This window comes from Anabrus simplex, chromosome 1 (assembly GCF_040414725.1).
Source record: "Anabrus simplex isolate iqAnaSimp1 chromosome 1, ASM4041472v1, whole genome shotgun sequence".
NCBI classification, from domain to species: Eukaryota; Metazoa; Arthropoda; class Insecta; order Orthoptera; family Tettigoniidae; genus Anabrus; species Anabrus simplex.
The window spans coordinates 1,706,401,274-1,706,423,885 of NC_090265.1; the positions used below are offsets into that span (position 1 = coordinate 1,706,401,274).

Here is a 22,612-nt window from a genome sequence, read left to right on the forward strand (position 1 = left end):
GGCCTTCGGGTTGAGCAGAGGCCACTGCGCAGGCCAAAGCTATTTCAAGGGCATAAGTGCCGAGGGGTATTAGATTAAAGTAATTGCGTACATCTTAATGAAGGAAATATTTAAATATCACGAAGAGGGGAAAAAGTACTCGGGGCAGGTTACGCATGTGGAGAATTTAGTACCCAGTTAAGGGGTTAATGTGGAATGAGCCATAGTAATGCTAAATCATCGGCAAAACCCAGGCAATTTATTTTGATTTTTCGGCCAATCTTTATTTTTGGGGGACATTTCCTAAACCATTCCCTCATTACCATTTCTAGGGCACCATTAAATAATAGTGGTAAGAGCCGATCTCCCTACTGTAGTCCAGTTTTAGTTTCAAATGACTCTGATGTTTCACCCCTAAACTTTGCTTTTAATTTGGTGTTAGTGAGAGTCAATTTTATCATGTTTATTAATTTGGGGTGTAGTCCAAGGTGTCTTAAAATTTTAAACATAGATTCTCTATGGATGCACTCGTAAGCTTTCTTGAAATCTACAAATGTTATCACCCTATCTCTGTTTCTTCTCTTGTTATAGTCCATTATCAACTTAAGACTCATGATCTGATCAGGACAGCTCCTCCAGGGTCTAAAACCTCCTTGATATTCTCCTATTTCTTTCTCAAGTTGTAAACTTATCCTATTAAGGATGATTATTGAAAATATTTTGTATGTTATGTCTAGGAGTGAGATTCCCCTGTAGTTATTAGGGTCGGTTTTGTCTCCTTTTTTGTACAGTGGGTGAATGAGGGCTGTTGTCCAGTGTTCTGGCAGTTCTTCTTTAATCCAGATAGAGACAAGTTGTTGATGGAGGGCAACTTTTACTGATCTTCCTGCATATTTCCAGATTTCTGCAAAGGTCTGATCTTCTCCTGGCGCTTTGTAGTTTTTAAATTTATTCAGTGCTTGGTAAACTTTCTTTATTGTAGGGGGATTGATGTTTTCTGGTGGTGTTTTTATTGGGGTGTTGGTGTCCAAATGAAGGAGTTCTGTAGGTTCCTCACAATTTAGAAGCTTGTTGAAATATTTAGCCAGAATTTCTGCGTTGTCTTTATTGTTATGAGCCAGCTTACCATTTCATCCTTCATCAGTAGGGTTGGGGGTTCATATTTTTGGAGCTGTTTTCTGAAGGTTTTGTAGTAGTCCCTTGATTGAGTTTTATTGAATACTTCTTTAATTAATTGCAGTGTGTCCTTATGATGCTGTCTTTTTATTCTTCTTAAGATTTGGGTAGTTCCTTTTCTCTGTTTTACTAGATTTTGATAGGATATTTCTGATTTTTGGGACTGATGTAATAGCCATGCCTGATGTCTTTTCTCCACTGTTTCATCACATTCACTGTTCCACCATTGGTGTTTTTTACATGGTTTAATTGGAGTCAGGTCTTCTCCAATTTGTTTAAGGTTGTGTACTAAGTCTTCAAGTTTATCTGTGATTTTTATTTTTCCAGTTGCTTTTTGATAATTTTCATTGTTGATTAGCTGGGTAGGATCTATTTTTCTTTTAGTTTTAGGGGCTTGCTTTTGTAGTCTCCTCTCGGGAGTGAGCTTAATTTTTATTTTAACTACGTGGTGATCTGAACCTGTGTCTATTCCTCAGAGGACTCTGACGTTATAGATCTCTTTGTGGAGGTATTTGTCCATGCAGATGTGATCCAGTTGCCATTCTCCATTAGTGTAGTCAGGGTGTTTCCATGTTTTGAGTTTCTGAGGTTTTCTCTTAAGACATGTAGATTTTGAGATTAAATTATGGTTTCTACACAGGTCTACTAGTTGCTCTCCATTTTTTTTTTCTTCTTGTGTGCTGGCTATTTTCCGATGATTACTATAATAAGGATACTATAAGTTACTATAATAAGGATTATAACTAAAGTGATGCCATGTCAGGGAGGAATTAGGACAAGAATTATGTCCGTGTATTCACCATGTGAGGGTGCAGATGAGGATGAAGTTGACAAGTTTTATGAAGCATTGAGTGACATCGTGGTCAGGGTCAACAGCAAGGATAGAATAGTGAAAGATTTTGGTAATAACCTGGAAAGGCTAGGTCAAGCAGCAGGGAAACCTTTCTGGACAGTAATAAAGAATCTTAGGAAGGGAGGGGAAAAAGGAAATGAACAGTGTTTTGAGTAATTCAAGTGAACTCATAACAGATCCCAGGGAATCACTGGAGAGGTGGAGGGAATATTTTGAACATCTTCTCAATGTAAAAGGAAATCATCCTTGTGGTGTTGCAAACAGTCAAGCTCATGGGGAGGAGGAAAATGATGTTGGTGAAATTATGCTTGAGGAAGTGGAAAGGATAGTAAATAAACTCCATTGTCATAAGGCAGCAGGAATAGATGAAATTAGACCTGAAATGGTGAAGTATAGTGGGAAGGCAGGGATGAAATGGCTTCATAGAGTAGTAAAATTAGCGTGGAGTGTTGGTAAGGTACCTTCAGATTGGACAAAAGCAGTAATTGCACCTATCTATAAGCAAGGGAACAGGAAGGATTGCAACAACTATCGAGGTATCTCATTGATTAGTATATCAGGCAAAGTATTCAGTGGCATCTTGGAAGGGAGGGTGCGATCAGTCGTTGAGAGGAAGTTGGATGAAAACCAGTGTGGTTTCAGACCACAGAGAGGCTGTCAGGATCAGATTTTCAGTATGCGCCAGGTAATTGAAAAATGCTACGAGAGGAATAGGCAGTTATGTTTATGTTTCGTAGATCTAGAGAAAGCATATGACAGGGTACCGAGGGAAAAGATGTTCGCTATACTGGGGGACTATGGAATTAAAGGTAGATTATTAAAATCAATCAAAGGCATTTATGTTGACAATTGGGCTTCAGTGAGAATTGATGGTAGAATGAGTTCTTGGTTCAGGGTACTTACAGGAGTTAGACAGGGCTGTAATATTTCACCTTTGCTGTTTGTAGTTTACATGGATCATATGCTGAAAGGTATAAAATGGCAGGGAGGGATTCAGTTAGGTGGAAATGTAGTAAGCAGCCTGGCCTATGGTGACGAATTGGTCTTAATGGCAGACTGTGCCGAAAGCCTGCAGTCTAACATCTTGGAACTTGAAAATAGGTGCAATGAGTATGGTATGAAAATTAGCCTCTCGAAGACTAAATTGATGTCAGTAGGTAAGAAATCCAACAGAATTGAATGTCAGATTGGTGATACAAAGCTAGAACAGGTCGATAATTTCAAGTATTTAGATTGTGTGTTTTCCCAGGATGGTAATATAGTAAGTGAGATTGAATCAAGGTGTAGTAAAGCTAATGCAGTGAGCTCGCAGTTGCGATCAGCAGTATTCTGTAAGAAGGAAGTCAGCTCCCAGACGAAACTATCTTTACATCGGTCTGTTTTCAGACCAACTTTGCTTTACGGGAGCGAAAGCTGGGTGGACTCAGGATATCTTATTCATAAGTTAGAAGTAACAGACATGAAAGTAGCAAGAATGATTGCTGGTACAAACAGGTGGGAATAATGGCAGGAGGGAACTCGGAATGAGGAGATAAAGGCTAATTTAGGAATGAACTCGATGGATGAAGCTGTACGCATAAACCGGCTTCGGTGGTGGGGTCATGTGAGGCGAATGGAGGAGGATAGGTTACCTAGGAGAATAATGGACTCTGTTATGGAGGGTAAGAGAAGTAGAGGGAGACCAAGACGACGATGGTTAGACTCTGTTTCTAACGATTTAAAGATAAGAGGTATAGAACTAAATGAGGCCACAACACTAGTTGGAAATCGAGGATTGTGGTGACGTTTAGTAAATTCTCAGTGGCTTGCAGACTGAACGCTGTAAGGCATAACAGTGTATAATGATAATGTATGTATGTATGTATGTATGTTAAAAATATTCAGTATAAGCCCGTAGATACATATGATTCAATTATGTGCTATACATGCTCAAAAACGTTATTCTCTATAACTCGAAATAAAATTTAGCTCCCGAAGTGATTTAAAATATCGAGATTCCACTGTAGTTACCAAAAAAGTTAGACATTTTATGTAATCAATTTGGTCCCATATTTGTGGGGGGGAACTGAAGTATAGTTCGTTGATAATTATAAGGGTTTTTTTTTTTTTTTTTTTTTCCAGAATGTGAATTGCAAGGGTAACTTTAGTAATAACCAGTCTTCACCTGAAATGGCATAGTTCAGTACAGTACAGACTGTAGGTAGCACAATCACTATATTGTAAACAAGCACATCAGTTACTTGTGTGCACACAGTGCTCTTTACCATTTACAACGAGACTACATAACGTGCCTAATCCCCCAGTATTACACACTTTTTTATACGTCTTCATGTGTCACTTGTTTCTTTCCACTACTTATAATTTTATTTTGTGTATACTTTTGCTGACAATCTGTATTTATTTGGAATATAATGTGGAGCATGTATTTGTATAGGCGACTGAACCGTATGGAGCCAGCTCGAGTTGTGAGGAAACTCTTCCCCAGACCGCCATTTCTTCCAAACAGCATCAATGTAGAGAGGTTTATTCTTATTGATGAACCTAATGCTCCACCATATACTTTGGTGAGTAGAAATATACATATTCATTTAATTTTTTATAGAGTACAAGTGTTGATGACCAACCTGGCTGTCCATGTCCAGTCTCTGCAGAAACTATGTTTTAATGTTCAATTGATTGCAGTGTAGTCCTTATGTGTTCTCTCTTTAGCTTCTCGTATTTGTGCCACATTTTTCTTAGCTTTGGCAACTTGTCTCCCAAGTATCTTGTGATATCCATTCATATCTTCCTCTTTGTTTGATCTCAAGTACTGTCTCACAGGTTATATTGAAGGTTAGCTTAGGCTTGTTCCACAGTTGGTCATTATCCTCAGTTTCTCCAAGTTTGGTCAGCTCCTCAAAACAGTTATGCAGTTTTATCGAAAACTCTTCTTTAATTGCAGTTTCTTTAGCCTGTTAGTGTTGGACTTTGAGCTCCTACATTGCTGTTGCTATTTTAACCCATTCAATGCTAAACCCATAAATATACCTTGAGCGATGACGAGCTGCTCATGCTAAACCCTTAAATTTATGTTTTAATGCAGCGCTGACTTTGCTAAGCTCATAAAAATACATGCAGGGACCGATCAGTTCAGATGTTGCACTAGAAGTTCAGGGAAGTTCTAAAGGAGAGATGGTTCATTTTCCCTCGTAGTTACAATAGGATTTTGTTTCCTAGCAATGATGAAAAATATATCTTATGTGCTTTCGACCACAACAACAAAAATGGCTGCGCCAAGAAAGAGGAGATGCCTTGGCAATGATAAACTTGAACAGTTTTTAGTTTATAGTGACTCAGATAATTAATTTCTGGACAATTAAAGTGATGGTGAATATGATGTTGGAGGTGTTGTGATAAAAAATGACAGTAAAGATGCGGACAATGATAGTGAAATCAGTGAGGAAGGCGAAGGTGAAAAAAGTTTACCTCCAGCAGTGAAACGGAAATAAATAAGTCATCATAATTTTCTTGGATTGCTGGTCAGTTTACTTCAATTCTTCACACTTTCTGTTCACGCAATTCAGATGTTGCAGACAATATATTATATGGTGATTGTCTGAAAATAGATTTAATTCTGTCTTTGTTCGGTTCTGCACTGGTACCAAGTTATTACAAGGTCTTAACAGTTCATCCAATTTTTATAAATAGTAGACTTCAAAAGTGGAATGATACGAATGTGAATTAAAATTTGTGTGATTTTTTCACTTACAATGTGAATTACAAGCTGAAAAAACATTATGTGTCAACTATATGATGCAGGGTTGTGTGTTATACCATGCTTTGAACAGTACCACAGTAATGTTCATTGTTAGACTTTGAACACTATAAATTTATGCTTAATTTCAATTTATTATGTTAAAATGTCAGTTAAATAACTAGTAAAATTACTTGCCAATAATCGTATATTCTTGGGGGAAAAAACAGCACAGAGGGAGTATATATATTAATCGCACGCTTTTTAGTGATAGGTTTGTGTACAGGTGTGAGGAGTAAGCGGGGAGCTCTCCCGGTAATACTGCCAGCTGAATGGAAATTAAATCTGAATTGAATCGATAATGTGATCGATCGATACGAATTTTCTAAACCTTTATTATCTTAAGCTAACAACTGTTTCACACACCCTAACATTATATAACAATTCTCGATGCGAATCTTGTTCCTAGCATGAATTCTATAGTTTGGCTTTGCTGTGTAAACAACAACAGTACTAGTACGTAAAGTGTACGCCAGATGTCGCACAGCGATGCCTAAGCGATTCATAGTTTGTGTTTCAAAGGTTGCCAATGCAAATCTCGAAGATTGCCAAGGTCGACCGATTCAGCACTAGGGTGTCCATCTATCACTAAAAGTATGCGAGTAATATAGATATATATATATAAACCTAGCATTGAAATGGTTAATGTCCACAGTCACTGTGACAAGATGGTGGACACTACTAACATGTGCTCCTCTTCTGTTTCTCACATCAAGAAAAGAGCTCTGCCATTTCCTTTTTATAGTGAAGTGATCAGTCTGGTTTTCCGTCTTACGATCAGGCAAAACCCAGCTCACCTTACGGCATTCTCCATAAGGAGAGATTGTATCTCCTATAGCTAACTCAAACATGCCACACAAATCAGTAAAATCGCTCTCCATTATCATTTTGCTTCCCTACACCACATCTTCTAGTGGTATGTTGCAGGCCTTGATTTTCGGCTCCCCCCCCCCTTTCCATTCTGAGTAAAATTTTGTGTATTATACCATGAAGACTGTCTTAAGTCTTCTTCTGCAGCCATTGCAGTGGGCACATAACATTGCACTATAGTGATAGTTCTTACTTTGGACAGAAATCAACAATAATGATCCGTTCATATATGGGACGCCACTCTAACAAGCCCTCTTTTACCATGTTACTCAAGAGCAAGGCTACCCCCTCATTGTGGTTATCATCTCAATCCGAATATAACAAGATGTTTCCATCTCTGCTCTTAAGTTCTCCAAAGCCAGTCCATCTCATCTTACTGAGATCCAAAACTTCTGGGTGATACCGTGTCATCTCTCTAGTTACGGTATTTCTTCAATCCTCCCAGTCTGCTACATGGCCTGAACATTCTAAAACCCAATTCGTGTGTCCTTTTTCAAAGTAAATGTCATACCTTTAGACTTAGTCCAGCTTTCTAATTTGGGTTTCTGTTATTTTGATGTATGGATGGCTGTCCCTTACTGCTTCCAAGCTTATGAAAGTTTTTGTAGGGGTTCTGTTATCCACGAGGACATGGCTGCTCTTTAATTTACCCAAGAAGTTGGCATACTTTTTCCATCAGCTCAATCGTATGAAGATCCACTCGTTCTGCCTTCACTACCGTTGAGAACTACACCAGAACTGTGGTAGCCGTCATTTTACAGGGTTCCTGTAAGACTTCCCTGTCCCTGGGCAACACAAAGTTCCTTTGTACTTCACCCCCAAACGACTTCATGCCATTGCCTATCTCTCACAATATGGATGAAGAATTGGACTTATGGAAGACTACTCTAATGATAAGTCTATAAAATTAACGGAACGTTGTATTTTACGACTTTACAGCTGAACCATTATACAAATTTCAAATCAAAACGTGCTTTATGAAATCGCTCCAAAATATGCTTACACAGTTGGTCAATAGATAGTGATAGTATCTCAAAGGGAGACATGTTTCAATACATTTGAATATCCTCTTATATCTTACTTCCAATTGCTAATAATGGTAAATTTATGGAGCAGTTGTTTGATAGTCATTTCATTACTTTCCTTAGCGCATAATCATGGCATAATTTAATTTCAGATTGTCCTGTGTTACTATGCATCTGTTGTGGTGTATAGTGTCCTTACTTGGTCCTTACTTTCAATAGTATAAAGGGAAACTTTGAAATATGTACGCATGTACTGCCGAGGACCTAATTGTTCTCCTGTTTTTTGTTTTTTTTAATAATGTGGATACATGAATTTATTGGAGTGTTCTGCTGTGATATCTGATGACTTAGCTATTTGCAAGTAATGCTTGAGGAACCAATTGAGCATTTTCTTCATTACAGACATTATGTGGCTAATCGGAACTTGATGCATCTCTAATGTTTCCCATTCTTCCAAATTTGAGTTACAGTAAGTTTTTGAAAATGTTGCTGAGTGCTAAAGTTGTTGTGAATTTTGGAAGTATCTTTGTCATACTTCCACCATAATTGAAGCATGCATTGGGAGAAGCCATGTGGGGTTTGATGCGCAGAAGGCATTGTGTTTGAGTGTGTGTGAGTAAAAAAAAATTTGTGTAAAACTCAATTGTGGGTGAACTTGTAAATAGTAATTTAATAAAACACGTTACCTCTGTGAGTAGTGACGTTAGTTTCAAGGACCCTGATAACCCACCAACTGTACGAGCTTGTGCAGTGGGAGTCACCGTGCACAAGAATAAACTGAAATTTGTCAAACAATGAAGATTTTCCAGTTTGTGAATTGAGATTTACTGTTGCTTTGCTTGGTGTTGTTGCATTTATGCGTTCAGTTTTGATCACTAGTGAGTCATGATGGAACCTTCCTTTCGCTCCATTCAATATTGTCAGGCTGAGTGAATGTTTTACAATGTATTATATTCTTTGACACTTACTAAATGATACATGAGGACACACTATAATGCATTCCTTCAGTGCATCATAGATCGCATCCAACACAGCCGACGCAAATGTGGATATTAAGTCTTCGGAACTCGATATAAAGATTTCAAAGATCTGAGGCAGTCACAAGTTGCCAAATACCGTAATGTAACCTGGAGTTTCAGGCAGGCAGTTGAAGCCGCTCTCATATTTGTGTTGCGTTTCTGTATGTGATCTGTAATCATCTGTAGAAGTTGATCGAATTGGATAGCAGTAAGTTGTAAGTGATTTTTAAATGTGCTTTCATCCTCCTCTAGAATTTCACGTAAAAAAGATTGTTAAGATAACAATCAAGTAAAAGGTTCCACCTGATCAATACTTTTTTATTATTTAGCCTTCGGCTAAATTTTATGTCATTAACAACTTACAGTATATGTTTCGATTGCTTAGCAATCATCATCAGCTGTTTCACTTAAAACTTAGGTGAAAAAGCATAAAACATTTCATAATTTAAATTAAAATTAAAATGTGTTAGTAAGGGACGCTTAAGTAGTGAGGGAGGGTGGGGGGGTTGTGTTTGTTAGTTAAGATTAAAATTATACAAATTAAAAAACTATTCTAAACTAAAACATCTTTGATTTCATTCGTTGTCACTTGCACTGGTTCATTATTAAGTTCGACAGTTTTCCGTTAATGCTCTTGCACACTTGTCTTGATGGTGTAGTGTTCCTTCTTTTTCTAGACCTTTCTTACTGTCCGGTTGAGAAGATTATGTAGATTGTTGGTCGAATTATTCAGTTTTCATTTAGTTGGATAGTTTGGAGTACGACCTGTAACCGGCAGATAATGTAACTATTAATTAAAAATTGTTTGAGGGTATGTTGCCTAAAGAAATTGTTTGCATTTTAAAATGAAACTGTAAAGGTTAAAACTTACCCCTATCCAATTACTCGTTGTACGAATTTTGTTCGAGATCATTAAGTTGGGAAGTTAGGTGTACGACCTGTAACCGGTAGAGAAAACGTGTTTGTTAATTGAGAATACCTGGAGATGTGTTTTCTAAAGGAATTATTTATACTGTGAAAAACTTGTTTAAACACCCCTGTCCAATTCGTTCTTGTTCCGATGTTTACGATGTTTACGAGTTTGTATCTGTCTCTGCCGTCGTCGACCTTGTGTAGTAGCTGTGTGACGAGGACATTTTGCTGGCTTGATTTGGAGGGAGAAGGGGAAGTGAAGGCATGTCGTCATTTGTTGTCATGAACAGGGGGTTGCCTTCTAATAATTCCATGTATCTCAATATGTGTTCAAACAAGGGGTTTCTTTGTTCGTTCGTTTCATTTAAATTTTTATCCTTATTAAACAACTTATCCAGAAATATATGTATACTTTCCAAATTATTCATTAGTCTTCCTTTATTTAATCTTTTGATGATTGCAAGATCCTGATTGATATTTGTAAATTTGTGTCCTGTTTCTTTCATATGTTCGCCCATTGCTGAAAACCTCCTGTGTTTTTCCGCATTAACGTGTTCCTCGTATCTTATTGCGAAGTTGCGTCCGGATTGCCCGACATGTGGCCTGACATTGATTACATGTTAACTTGTAAATTCCTGAATTTTGAAACTTTCCTTCACTATTCTCATTGACTCTGTTATGATTGAAGAACCTGTGTCTAGTATTGTTATTTGTTGAAAACGCTATCTGAATGTCGTGCTTCCTAAACAAGTTAGTGATTGCATAAATGTTCGGATTATTAAAAGTGAACTTCACGTATTTTTTGGTTCGTTCTGTTTGTTTAGTTAAACTCGTTTGCTGTTTATATTTGCGTTTGATGATTAGCCCGTTAATCATTTTTAAATTAAAGCTGTTTAGGAGGGCTTGTTGTCGAATGAAAGTTAGTTCTTTATTCCTCTCTTTATCGGTTAACAGAATTTCGAAGGCTCTGTTAACAAAACTGTGATAAGCGGATTTTTTCTGTGAATCAGGATGTAAGGAGTTATTATGAATTGTGGTTGGAGTGAATGTTGGTTTTCTGTGTATCCCGAAGTAAAATTGGTTCCCTTTTCTAGTTGTAGTTACGTCTAAAAAATTGATTGAGTTATCTTTCTCTTCTTCAATAGTGAATTGTATTTTGGGATCTAGCTTGTTCAAGGTGTTGAGAATACTATCGTTAAGGTCCTTGTTTATTATAGCGTATGTATCATCCACATAGCGTACCCACAGGTCTAGTCCTTTAACGTGGTTTACAATTTGAGCATGTTCTAGGTTGTCCAGATATATATTAGCTAATATACCCGAGGCTGGAGCTCCCATTGGAAGGCCTTCTTGTTGATAAATTTTGTTATTAAATAAAAAATAGTTCTGGTTGAGTACAAATTTCAGTATTGTCATAAACTCTTCTATTTCGGGTATGCTTATATGTTTATTTTCTAATAAATTAGTTTTTATGATTTTAATCGTTTTCTCTATAGGAATATTAGTATACATGTCCTTTATATCGAATGAACATGTGACATGAGAGGGTTTAAGTTTAAATTCCTTGATGTTTTGCTAAAATCACTAGCATTTCTTACAGTTGTATTTGAATAGAAAGCATAAATTTGTGTTAAAAATTTGTGAATGTATTGAGATGTTTTATATGTGGGGCTCTTACTGTAGGCAATCCTGGGTTCGTATTTATCATCTTTTGTACTTCTTGTTCGTTTAGGAGGAAGGTACTTTATTTAAGAATTCCTTTCAGATTTCTTTGAATTCATGTAGTAGGATCTTTACTTATAACTTTAAACTTATTCTTATTGAAAAAAGTTTCTGTTTTTTTTCTATATAATCAGTTTTATTTAAAATAACTATGGTGTCTCCTTTATCTGCTTTAGTTACGATTACATCGTTTTGTTTGATTTTGCATTGTAATTCCTTATTTACTATGGTATTTTCTTGGTTTTTCTTTAACCCGTTTATAAGGGAAGGGATTTTTTTCTTTATTTCGTATCTCATGTCATTCTGTACCTCGACTGGAAGGGTTTGTATTGCTGTTTTGGTTTCAACCAAGGTAAGGGTTAATTCCTTACTTTTATTTAGAGTGTGCCAGTTATGATTCGGGCCCTTACCTAGTATTTGCAGTTCTTGATCCGTGAAAACTGTTTTTGAAAGGTTTTCGACAGGGGGTGGGTTCTGTCATGTTCAAGTGTTGGTTTATATTATAATCTATTCTCCTTTTTCAGCCTATCCTCTTTTAGATCATCTAATTTCTTATTTATCGTAATGTGTTTCTTTAAGAAATTATTATATTAATAAAACCACCTTTCCAATACACAATAGTCCTAAATATAAAGGACTATAAGTCCTAAATATAAAGGACTTGTTATTCTGAAATTCAATATGGTTTTATAATGAGATTTATAACTTGTAATGTGTTTCTTTTCCATTAAGTTATCTACTTTATCCCTACTATGTCTAAGGAAAGAATCCCATTCTAACGGTAAAAGCGTTGCTGCGGCTTTAAGGTGAGTTGTGTATAATTCTTAATTGAGAAATTATTTCTTTCTGTACAGGAACTTTATCTCCCTTTTTATCCAAGTTTGGTTCACCATTTTCTGAGTTACTGACTGAAATTTTGAGTATAATTTTCTCTTTTGAGTTCCTGTTAGAAATTTGGGTGTTAAATCGTTCCTCAAACATTCTCTAAGAAAAATTATGTTTTTGCTTACTGTTGCTACTTTCACCTTTAGCTTAAGATAGGTACTCCAAACTATCCAACTAAATGAAAACTGAACAATTCGACCAACAATCTACATAATCTTCTCCACCGGACAGTAAGAAAAGTCTAGAAAAAGAAGGAACACTACACCATCAAGACAAGTGTGCAAGAGCATTAACGGAAAACTGTCGAACTTAATAATGAACCAGTGCAAGTGACAACGAATGAAATCAAAGATGTTTTAGTTTAGAATAGTTTTTTTAATTTGTATAATTTTAATCTTAACTAACAAACACAACCCCACCCCCACCCTCCTTCACCACTTAAGCGTCCCTTACTAACACATTTTAATTTGAATTATGAAATGTTTTATGCTTTTTCACCTAAGCTTTAAGCGAAACAGCTGATGATGATTGCTAAGCAATCGAAACATATACTGTAAGTTTTTAATGACATAAAATTTAGCCGAAGGCTAAATAATAAAAAAGTATCGAACAGGTGGAACCTTTTACTTGATTGTTATCTTGATTACAATATCGATACGGAATGAAGTGGATAGTATGTAATAAAAAGATTGTCGATGCACCGAATGCACTACGTCATAGAATCCACTCTCGCGCCCACATTTCTTTTTTCTTTCTTTTTATTTTTCCAACATTATTCACTAACTCGACAATTAACATATCAGCAACAGCTGATATCCAGTGGCGTATCCTGGAATCTCCACTGAGGCATGCAACTAGTAACCATGCAGTTAACACAACGTATTAAGTAAATTTCAATTCTACTCACCCTAATTACATGTAGGTGAACTCGAGCCAAACAGTTTTACTGTAAGTTTCTGGATTGAGCGTGCGTACACAATTCTTGTTTTCTGTTTTTAAATTTACTAGGGTTCGCCTGTGTGGTGTAGTGGTTAGTGTAATTAGCTGCCACCCCCGGAGGCCCGGGTTCGATTCTCGGCTCTGCCACGAAATTTGAAAAGTGGTACGAGGACTGGAACGGAGACCACTCAGCCTCGGGAGGTCAACTGAGTAGAGGTGGGTTCGATTCCCACCTCAGCCATCCTCGAAGTGGTTTTCCGTGGTTTCCCACTTCTCCTCCAGGCAAATGCCGGGATGGTACCTAACTTCAGGCCACGGCCGCTTCCTTCCCTCTTCCTTGTCTATCCCTTCCAATCTTCCCATCCCCTGCAAGGCCCCTGTTCAGCATAGCAGGTGAGGTGAGGTACTGGTCATCCTCCCCAGTTGTATCCCCCCACCCAGAGTCTGAAGCTCCAGTACACTGCCCTTGAGGAGGTAGAGGAGGGATCCCTCACTGAGTCCGAGGGGAAAGCCAACCCTGGAGGGTAAGCAGATTAAGAAGAAGAAGAGGAATAAATTTACGAGGGAAGGTTGAGGTCTCCCGGCTTTAACTATTTGAATCTTTTCATCAAACGAACGGCCAGTAAATGGCTTTTCAAACTGATTTACAATTATATCCGTTTTAGACTCATCCATCGTTAATACCACATCTGCGCAAGATATAATGAAACACCTAAAATACAATGAATAACTCACTAGTTAGCCACAACTCAAGCACTGGAGGTAAGTCACCCCAGTGGCATTGGTCAGTTTCGTCACGTTGGGTTCTCGCTGGGGGGTTATCTGTGGGTCCCGTTCGCTGTAAAGATGCCAACTTTCTCCACGTTGCTAACAGATGGCAGAGGGTAGCACGGATATAGGGTGACAAATTCTGACCAAGTTTCAATTGCAGCGACATCGTTCGGAGGGTTTCAGAACTACGTCTGCCACCGAATGCAATTTTAAGATTGAATGCCTTTCTTCCTGAACTCGTCCATTCGCTGTCTCTTTCTTCCTAGAGTGGTGTAGACGGCGAGACTACACCAGCACCACACGTAGTCAAGCAACGGAACCAGTACAGTTGCGCGGACATTTTGAACTTCTGAGAGATGAAATCGTTAATATTCGACTTGAAACAACCTAAAATCGTACATCAGACAGTTCTTTGTGTTATCATAATGCATGCAATGAATGCCTTGCATTCAAGGAGAATACGCCCCTGCTGATATCACTTCCAGTACGAGGTCCGCTATCTTAATTTAGACGCGAGTACAACGTCGTATGAACACCCATTAGCTGGCCAGATGCGCACGCATCAGGCTTGTCCACTCGCACCATGTAAACCCAGCTTTAAGGCCTCTTGCCTACTCCTTTCCACCTTTCAGTTTGGCCTTTGAAAATTAGTTGTAAAATTGCTTATTTTTCATCACATAACACATGCCCTAGATATGCAATTTTCTACCTTTGATGGTGGTACCAGTTCTCTTTTGTATTTTGCTTTCTGAATTGCATGTTTAAGCCATAAGACTCTGAGCATTCTTTTTTGAAGCTACAGTTCTAAAGCTTCAAGTAATTTGATGGTGGTCTGGTACTTTTCAAATTCTTACCTGCACATTTGAGAACCCTTTGTCAGGGTGAAATTCCAACCCTAAACAGAAATGCGGGATGATGAGCATGGTGTTCAAGCAAGCCAACAGGTTGTGCCAGCCAGATCTGTAATAGGGAGAAGTGAAGCATCTCTTCTCGACTTTACAGGAAATCAGGAGCTCTGTTGAGACTCCTCCACAATCTGAGAAGAAACAGGAAGAGAGGCATCAGAGAATACATTTCATCCATACATCCCAGTGATTACATACAGGATTGACAAGATTTTAAAGCGTCATGGCATCAAGACTGAATTTACAACGAGGAAAACATTCCAGCAGTTATGCTCAGCTAAGGACACTCAGGACCTTCTCTCCCTGTCTGTCAGGGAGGGTATATATCAGGACCCTAAATGTAACATTAACACCTGGCTGAAAGAATATAAGCATCATTATCGTCTCATCCAACCGGAAAAAATCTCTCTTTCCTCTATCATGAAATGGATTGGCTACCGCTTGCCAGTATCATGCTCACCTTTATTGAAAAACTGTGAAGATAATTAAACATAACCACTGTTTCAAGTTTCAACAGGAAAGAAGAGAGTCCACAGATTATCCGAGTCTGAGCATTCTAGAGCTTCCAGTCATTTGTTGGTGGCCTGTATTTTTTCTAAATTTTCATCAGCATATTTGAGAATTCCTTATCAGGGTGAAAGTCTCTCTTAAGACCAATAGTTAGAGAAGAATGATAAACTCATAACTGTTCACAACGTTAGCAGTGTATGTTGAGTACTGTAGCGGTTCAAATCCCATTACAAGTATTCATCTGTGTTGTTGTTGTTATTATTATTATTATTATTATTATTATTATTATTATTATTATTATTATTATTATTATTATTATTATTATTATTATTATTATTATTATTATTATTGTTGTAACTATTATTATTGTTTGATTCAATTCTGTAATCTGATTTTGTTATGTATTAATTAATTAATTAATTATCACTTGCTTTATTGTATTTAATTTATTGTGTATATATGTGTGTGAATATTAGCATTAAAACCATGTAAAGTGAGACTTACTACCTAATATCAGATATGGATGTATATTTATGTGAAATAACTTTAAACATTGCAACACATCATTCAATACTGCTACCGTAACTGTCGAGTCATCGCTCTGTCATTGTATGCATTTCATTATTTATGAGCTTTATGTCTGTACAAAGGGCACTAGGAAAGTTTTGCAATACGCTGGACACCCCTGTTATGGTGAGGAATGAAAAGAGGGGTGAAAACCAGTCTAGAAGACAGCAAGGCGCCACCTCCACACCAGTTGTTACCAAGCAGTGGGATTGAAAGCAAGTTAAGATGTCAGTGTGGTCTAAAGGTGAATATTGCGCAATTATCCGCTACAATTTTGCTTGTGGATTAACTGTTAACCAGTGCCTGGAGGAAATGACTCCTGTGCTGGGGAAAGACTGTCCACATTGGACAGCAATTTTCCACTAGTACAAAGAGTTCCAGAGGGGAAATTTTGGTGTTGAAGACGATCTTCGTCCAGGCGACCATCTAAATCAGTGACTGAGGAAAATGTGTGAGGAAAATGTTGCAGCAAGAGAGGAGGTTGACATATCGGCAGGTAGAAGAGACCCTCCACATCCCTGCACCAACTATTCATTCAATTCTTTGAGTGCCCATTCACTTTCAGAGGAACAAAGAGCACATCGAGTGAAATGGTGCCGAATAATGCTAAAACCATTTGAAAATGGGACTTCGCGTAACATCAGTAGCATAGTTGCAGGTGACGAAACTTGGCTTTATTATTACGATGTCCCAACAAAATCCCAGAACAAGGTGTGGCTGTTTGAAGATGAGGGTACTCCTATGACTGTGCGAAAGTCAAGGTCAGTGAAGAAAAGGATGATTGCAGTATTCTTCACTAAACGGGGCATCCTGACTCGGGTTGTGCTAGAAACACAAAGGACAGTTACTGCGAAGTGGTTCGGTGAGACTTGTCTGCCTCAGGTCATCCAGGCTCTCAAGCAGCTCCATCCAAGATCACGGCTCAACACTTGGCTCTTGCATCACGACAATGCTCCAGCACATCATGCTAATGTAACAATGGATTTTCTTGCCAGATCAGGGATGACTGTGCTTGATCAACCTCCACACAGTCCTGATTTTGCTCCAGCTGACTTCGCACTCTTCCCAGAATTGAAGATGAAGCTGAAAGGGCGGCGTTTTGCATCCAACGAGGAGCTTCTGTCAGCATGGGATCAAGAGTGTGAAAATGTAACCAAAGAAAAGTGGCAGAGTTGGTTCAGTGACTGGTTTTGACGTATGGAGAAGTGCATTGAGTGTGGTGGAAATTATTTTGAAAAAGTCTAAAGCGTTCACTCTCATTGCAAAACTTTCCTAGTGCCTTTTATATTAATAAATTACATATATATGGAAAAGAAAGGATTTCGCCTGATCAATACAATTTATTATACTTGTAGTTCTTACAGTACCGGTTTTGGCCTATTTGGCCATCATCAGCTGGCTAATGTTGATGTTTTGCATAAATTACATTACAATATCTTTGATTGGCATTTCCGGATATGTCTAATGGGGCATATAAGTTACGATCTAACGTTTAAATTGCGGTACGTAAGTATGAATGACCTTGAGGTTTAAGTTGTGATTTTGAAAAACTTAACCTAAACTTAAGAGCTAATCAGTTGTACAAACATACAAAACACATTATCATCTACAGATGATTAAAGATCACATACAGAAACGCGACATAAATATGAAAGCGGCTTCAACTGCCCGCCTGAAACTCCAGGTTACACTACGGTATTTGGCGACTTGTGACTGCCTCAGATATAAAGATTCCAAAGATCTGAGTCGTCGTAATTCTGACTAACAATTATCAGTGAATTACAGTATAAGTCCGATATAGCGAGTGCGGCATATAACGAGAACTCCGTTATAGCGATGTTTTTCTGTCCCTTCGAAATTCCTATATTAAACTGTGTATCGTCCTTCGGTTACAGCGAGCACCCTATCACTGGCGTGTCCGTTATTATGAGCGATTAAGCGCGCGCGATTTTTTCCGTTACCGATATTTATGCACCCCGGTGATGATACTGCATGCGATCGATTACCTTCGGCATCGTTTCCTCGCTATGTGCACTTGCGATTTCTCTCATCGACATCGAAGGCGATGTCGGAGTCGATTAGTGATATCCATCGACAGCTGTTCCATAAAGAAAATTCGAAATGAAAGAGAACATATTTTCGTAATAAATGCGTAAATAATGTGTCCGATAACGGTTGTTAACTCGTTAAAAATTAAGGCTGACTAAACGACCGCTTAATTTTGAGGCGACATACTGCAATTAAGTAAGAATGGGATGCACCTCGAGATATGGCAGAGTGCTTAATTGATTTCAGAGGTTAGTTTATATTTTGTCGCGTCTGGTTAAGTTACGGAAAGGCTATTATGAAAATTTATAGCGAGAAAGGTATAATTTCTCTACTGGCGCTTGAAGTGTGTTTTCATCATACGGTACGTGTAGTACGGTTAAGTTAGGATACGTGACGCTGTTTGAATAAGAAAACTGAAACGTTTGCAACAAAATGCGATCGATCATCTTCGGTACGGTATAGCTGTCTCACTTTGTGCATTTGCGAGCTCTCTCGTTGACATTCAAAGGCGATGTTGGAGTTGATGAGTAATACCCATCGACTGCTGTTCTCTAAAGAAAATTCGAAATGAAAGAGCATAACACGTTTTCGTAATAAATGCGTAAATAACGTGGCCGATAGCAGTTGTTAACTCGTTAAGCATAAAGACTGAAGTAAACGATATCTGCATTCTTAGTCATTACCCGTCCAGGACCCGTTTCCACCGCGGTCCGCACATTTGACGACGGTCCAGAACATTATTATTATTATTATTATTATTATTATTATTATTATTATTATTATTATTAGCAAGATACCCGTGCTTCGCTACGGTATTATACTGAAATTTATAATTGAATGTTGTTTTAGATATATAATCAGCCGAAATTCGCGATCTGAATCGTTTTCTGCGAGAATCCACCAAAATTCGCGATCTGACTCGTTTTCTAATAGATTATGGCAAGTTTCCTCCCATTTTTCAATCTTTATTTCCAGCAATCGATTTCGTACTTCCCAGGCTAAGTCCAGGTATTCCACCCTGTCAGTTGGGTCCCTAAATCTCTGCCATCTTTTCTTATAAGCATTTTTAATATGGAACAAATCCTTCAGGAGATCCGGCGTGGTGTCGTCTTGGGTGCCTTGGCGGTACTGAACCCGCGGCCAGACTGCATTCTTAGTCATTACCCGTCCAGGACCCGTTTCCACCGCGGTCCGCACATTTGACGACGGTCCAGAACATTATTATTATTATTATTATTATTATTATTATTATTATTATTATTATTATTATTATTATTATTATTATTATTATTATTATTATTATAGATGTTCTGGACCCCACAGCAAGATTCAAGACCGCTACTTGGCGGTAAATTACATCTGCTGCCATTGTTATTGTTGAAAATGTGACCAGCACCGATGTCGCGCGTAGGCTAGTGTGCGGGATTTCTGGCGATACGAATGACATACTTCCGTGCATTATTGACCTTATTATAGAGGTGAACAATTGGACGGCCAATCTCATTCCTATCGTTTATTTCAAATGTGTTTAAATTTTTATTCATATGCCAGGAGAATCTACTGTAATATAAGAACGTTCTCCGAAGGAAAAGTTGGCTGTTGAAAACGAACCCAGGAAAGATTAAAAAGATCGGTTTATGATCAGAATAAGTACATCGAAAATATACAGCCTGTTTCCAGTCATTCGACAGGGTCAGGAATGGAATGAATAAAGCCCCATCTAGCGGCGACAATAGGAATTGTGCCGGCTGCCGAAGCACTCCTCTAGGGCAATGATCGATGAATGACAAATGATATGAAATATTGGACAGTGTTGCTGGAATGAATGATGACAGGGAAAAGAGAAGTATCCGGAGAAAAACCTGTCCCGCCTCCGTTTTGTCCAGCACGAATGTCACATGGAGTGACCGGGATTTGAACCACGGAACCCAGCTGTGAGAGGCCGGCGTGCTGCCGCCTGAGCAACGGAGGCTCCTTATAAGTACATTATGAACAGCAAAATCAATTGGTCTCACCTCCTTTTACACCCCACCGCCGTTAAGTTTATTTACCCCCCCCCCCAAAAAAAAATTAAAAGAAGGAGTGTTTCTTTATGTTTAAAGGAGATTCCAAACCCCAATGTTCACGTCTATTACCTTGAGTTTTGAGATATAAGTATCCCTATAAAAATAATTCGTTTTTTTTACTTCCTTTCACACTTCCCCCCCCCCCCTTAAGTGAATTTTCCGGCAAAAAATACTTGTTTCTGTAATAGTAAAGGATCTTTTAAATAGCAATTATCACGACTCTAATTTCTTCAGTTTTTGATTTATGTGTGCTCATGAAAGGAATTCAACTCCTTTCCACTCCCGCCCCCCCCCCCCCCAAGATGGTTTCCCTCACAAAACGCGTATTTCTTTGTTTTTAAAGGAGATCAAAATACCAATTTTCACGTCCGTAACAACTTTAGTTTTTATTAGATGTATTCTCATACAATTAAGTCAATTAATTTGAGAATTCTTCCCCCCCCCCCTTTCATTGGATTTTCCGAGAATACGCGTTTCTTTATTTTTAAAGGAGATCCCATATACAAATTTTTAGTTCTGTAATATATTCAGTTTCTGAGATATATGTATCCTCATTAAAGGCATTCAACTCACTATTCACCCTTTTACACCCCTCCTATTGGGATTTACAGAAAACGAAAAAAACTTATTCCTTTACTTTTAAAGGAGATTCTAAATACCAATTTTTACATCTGTAAACTTTTAAAGTTTTAAGATATAGACCCAATCATTTTAAAAATTCACCCCCCTTTTCACCCCCCCATTATCCGGATTTTTCAAAAACGAAAATATACGTATTTCCTTATTTTTAAAGTGGATCCCCAATACCAATTTTCAGGTCTGTAATATCTTCAGGTTCTGAAATATAAGTAGCCTCGTTAAAGGCATTCAACCTCTTTTTCACCCTTTTCCACCCTTCCTATCGGGATTTTCCGAAAACAAAAAAAAAGTGTTTCTTTATTTTTAAAGGAGATTCTAAATACCATATTTTACATCTATAAACTTTAAAAGTTTTGAGATATAGATACACTCATTTTAAAAATTCACCCCCCTTTTCACCCCCTTTACTTGGATTTTCCAAAAACAAAAAAAAATACGTGTTTCTTTATTTTTAAAAGAGATCAAAGGTATCAATTTTCAGGTCTGTAATATCTTCAGTTTCTGAGATATAAGTATCCTCATTAAAGGCATTCAATCCATTTTCACCCCTTTTCACCCCTCCTATTGCGATTTTCCGAAAACAAAAAATGCATGTTTCTTTATTTTTAATGAAGATTCTAAATACTAATTTTTACATCTGCAAACTTTAAAAGTATGGAGATATAGATTCACTCATTTTAAAAATTCACCCCCTTTTCACCCTCCCATTAATTGGATTTTCCTAAAACAAAAAAATACGTGTTTCTTTATTTTTAAAAGAGATCAAAAGTACCAATTTTCAGATCTGTAATATCTTCAGTTTCTGAGATATAAGTACTGGTATCCTGATTAAAGGCATTCAACCCATTTTCCCCCATTTTCACAATTTTTCACCGCTCCTATTGGAATTTTCTGAAAACAAAAAAATACGTGCTTCCTTATTTTTAAAGAAGATTCTAAATACCAATTTTTACATCTGTAAACTTTTAAAGTTTTGAGATATAGGTACACTCATTTTAAAACTTCAACCCCCTTTTTCACCCCCTTGGCGACGGAATACCCAAAAATCCTCTCTTAGCGAGCACGTACATCTTAATATGACTATATCCCCAAAATTTCATTTCTTTATGTCCAGTAGTTTTGGCTCGGCGATGATGAATCAGTCAGTCAGTCAGTCAGTCAGTCAGGACAAGTTATTTTATATATATAGATTAAGTAAGAATGTGATACTCCTCAAGATATGGCAGAGTACATCACTGATTTCAGAGGATATTTCATATCTTTTCGCGTCTAGTTACGGCTATTTACATGCGTTTCAAATATGTTTTCATGATAGGCTACAGCCTACGGTTAGGTTAGGTGACGCTGTTTGAAGAAGAAAGCTGGGGTGTTTGCCACAGAAATCTCTGGAGTGATGCCGTATTTCTCCGAATCCAAGACTTTTTTTTCTCAGAATCTCATGCGAAAACTCAAGGGTTGTTGCATTCGCGGCCTAACATGGATCCCACTGGCAACTACCGCGGTAACCACGCTGCTTCTTTTCACACGCGCACAGAACTCGTTGACAATAAACGACCGCCTCTTTACTACACTTCGCTAGCCGCGACAACCGTTGTACAGTGCCTGTGTGTTTCTCAAATCTGCAGAATAGTATCAAAACATGCGACCCTTCGAATTCTTAGAAAAGCCATGGCTACTCAGTGGCAGAGTCATAACGCGTCTATTGTACTTGACGCTTAGTAAAATTAAGGTTTATAGACAGCAGGAATATTTTCGTGATGGATAGTCGTATTGTAAAGATACGTGGAAAATGTATTGCCGGCAAATTTTCAACGGGTTCTAGTCGATATTATGATGCTAATGTTAAGTTAATGTTTATTAAACACTCGGAAATGTAGAATAATTGTGCAACCGCAAGAAAATACGGCATAGGCCTAACTAAAGCCAATATTT

At 37.8% G+C, this 22,612-nt stretch overlaps 1 protein-coding gene across 2 annotated transcripts in view; it reads left to right on the forward strand.

Moving 5' to 3' along the window:
* Positions 1-22,612, forward strand: part of LOC136858697 (uncharacterized) — a 78,167-nt gene that overhangs the window by 38,049 nt on the left and 17,506 nt on the right. Inside the window, exons 4-5 of one of the 2 annotated variants that reach the window (XR_010858660.2) lie at positions 4,443-4,572; positions 8,099-8,165. Coding sequence is in view for 1 of the 2 variants with exons in the window: in XM_067138433.2 (XP_066994534.2) it covers positions 4,443-4,572 (130 nt within the window). In the remaining variant the exon portion in view is untranslated. The remainder of the gene's footprint in view (positions 1-4,442; positions 4,573-8,098; positions 8,166-22,612) is intronic. The other variant, XM_067138433.2, reaches the window with a different exon arrangement.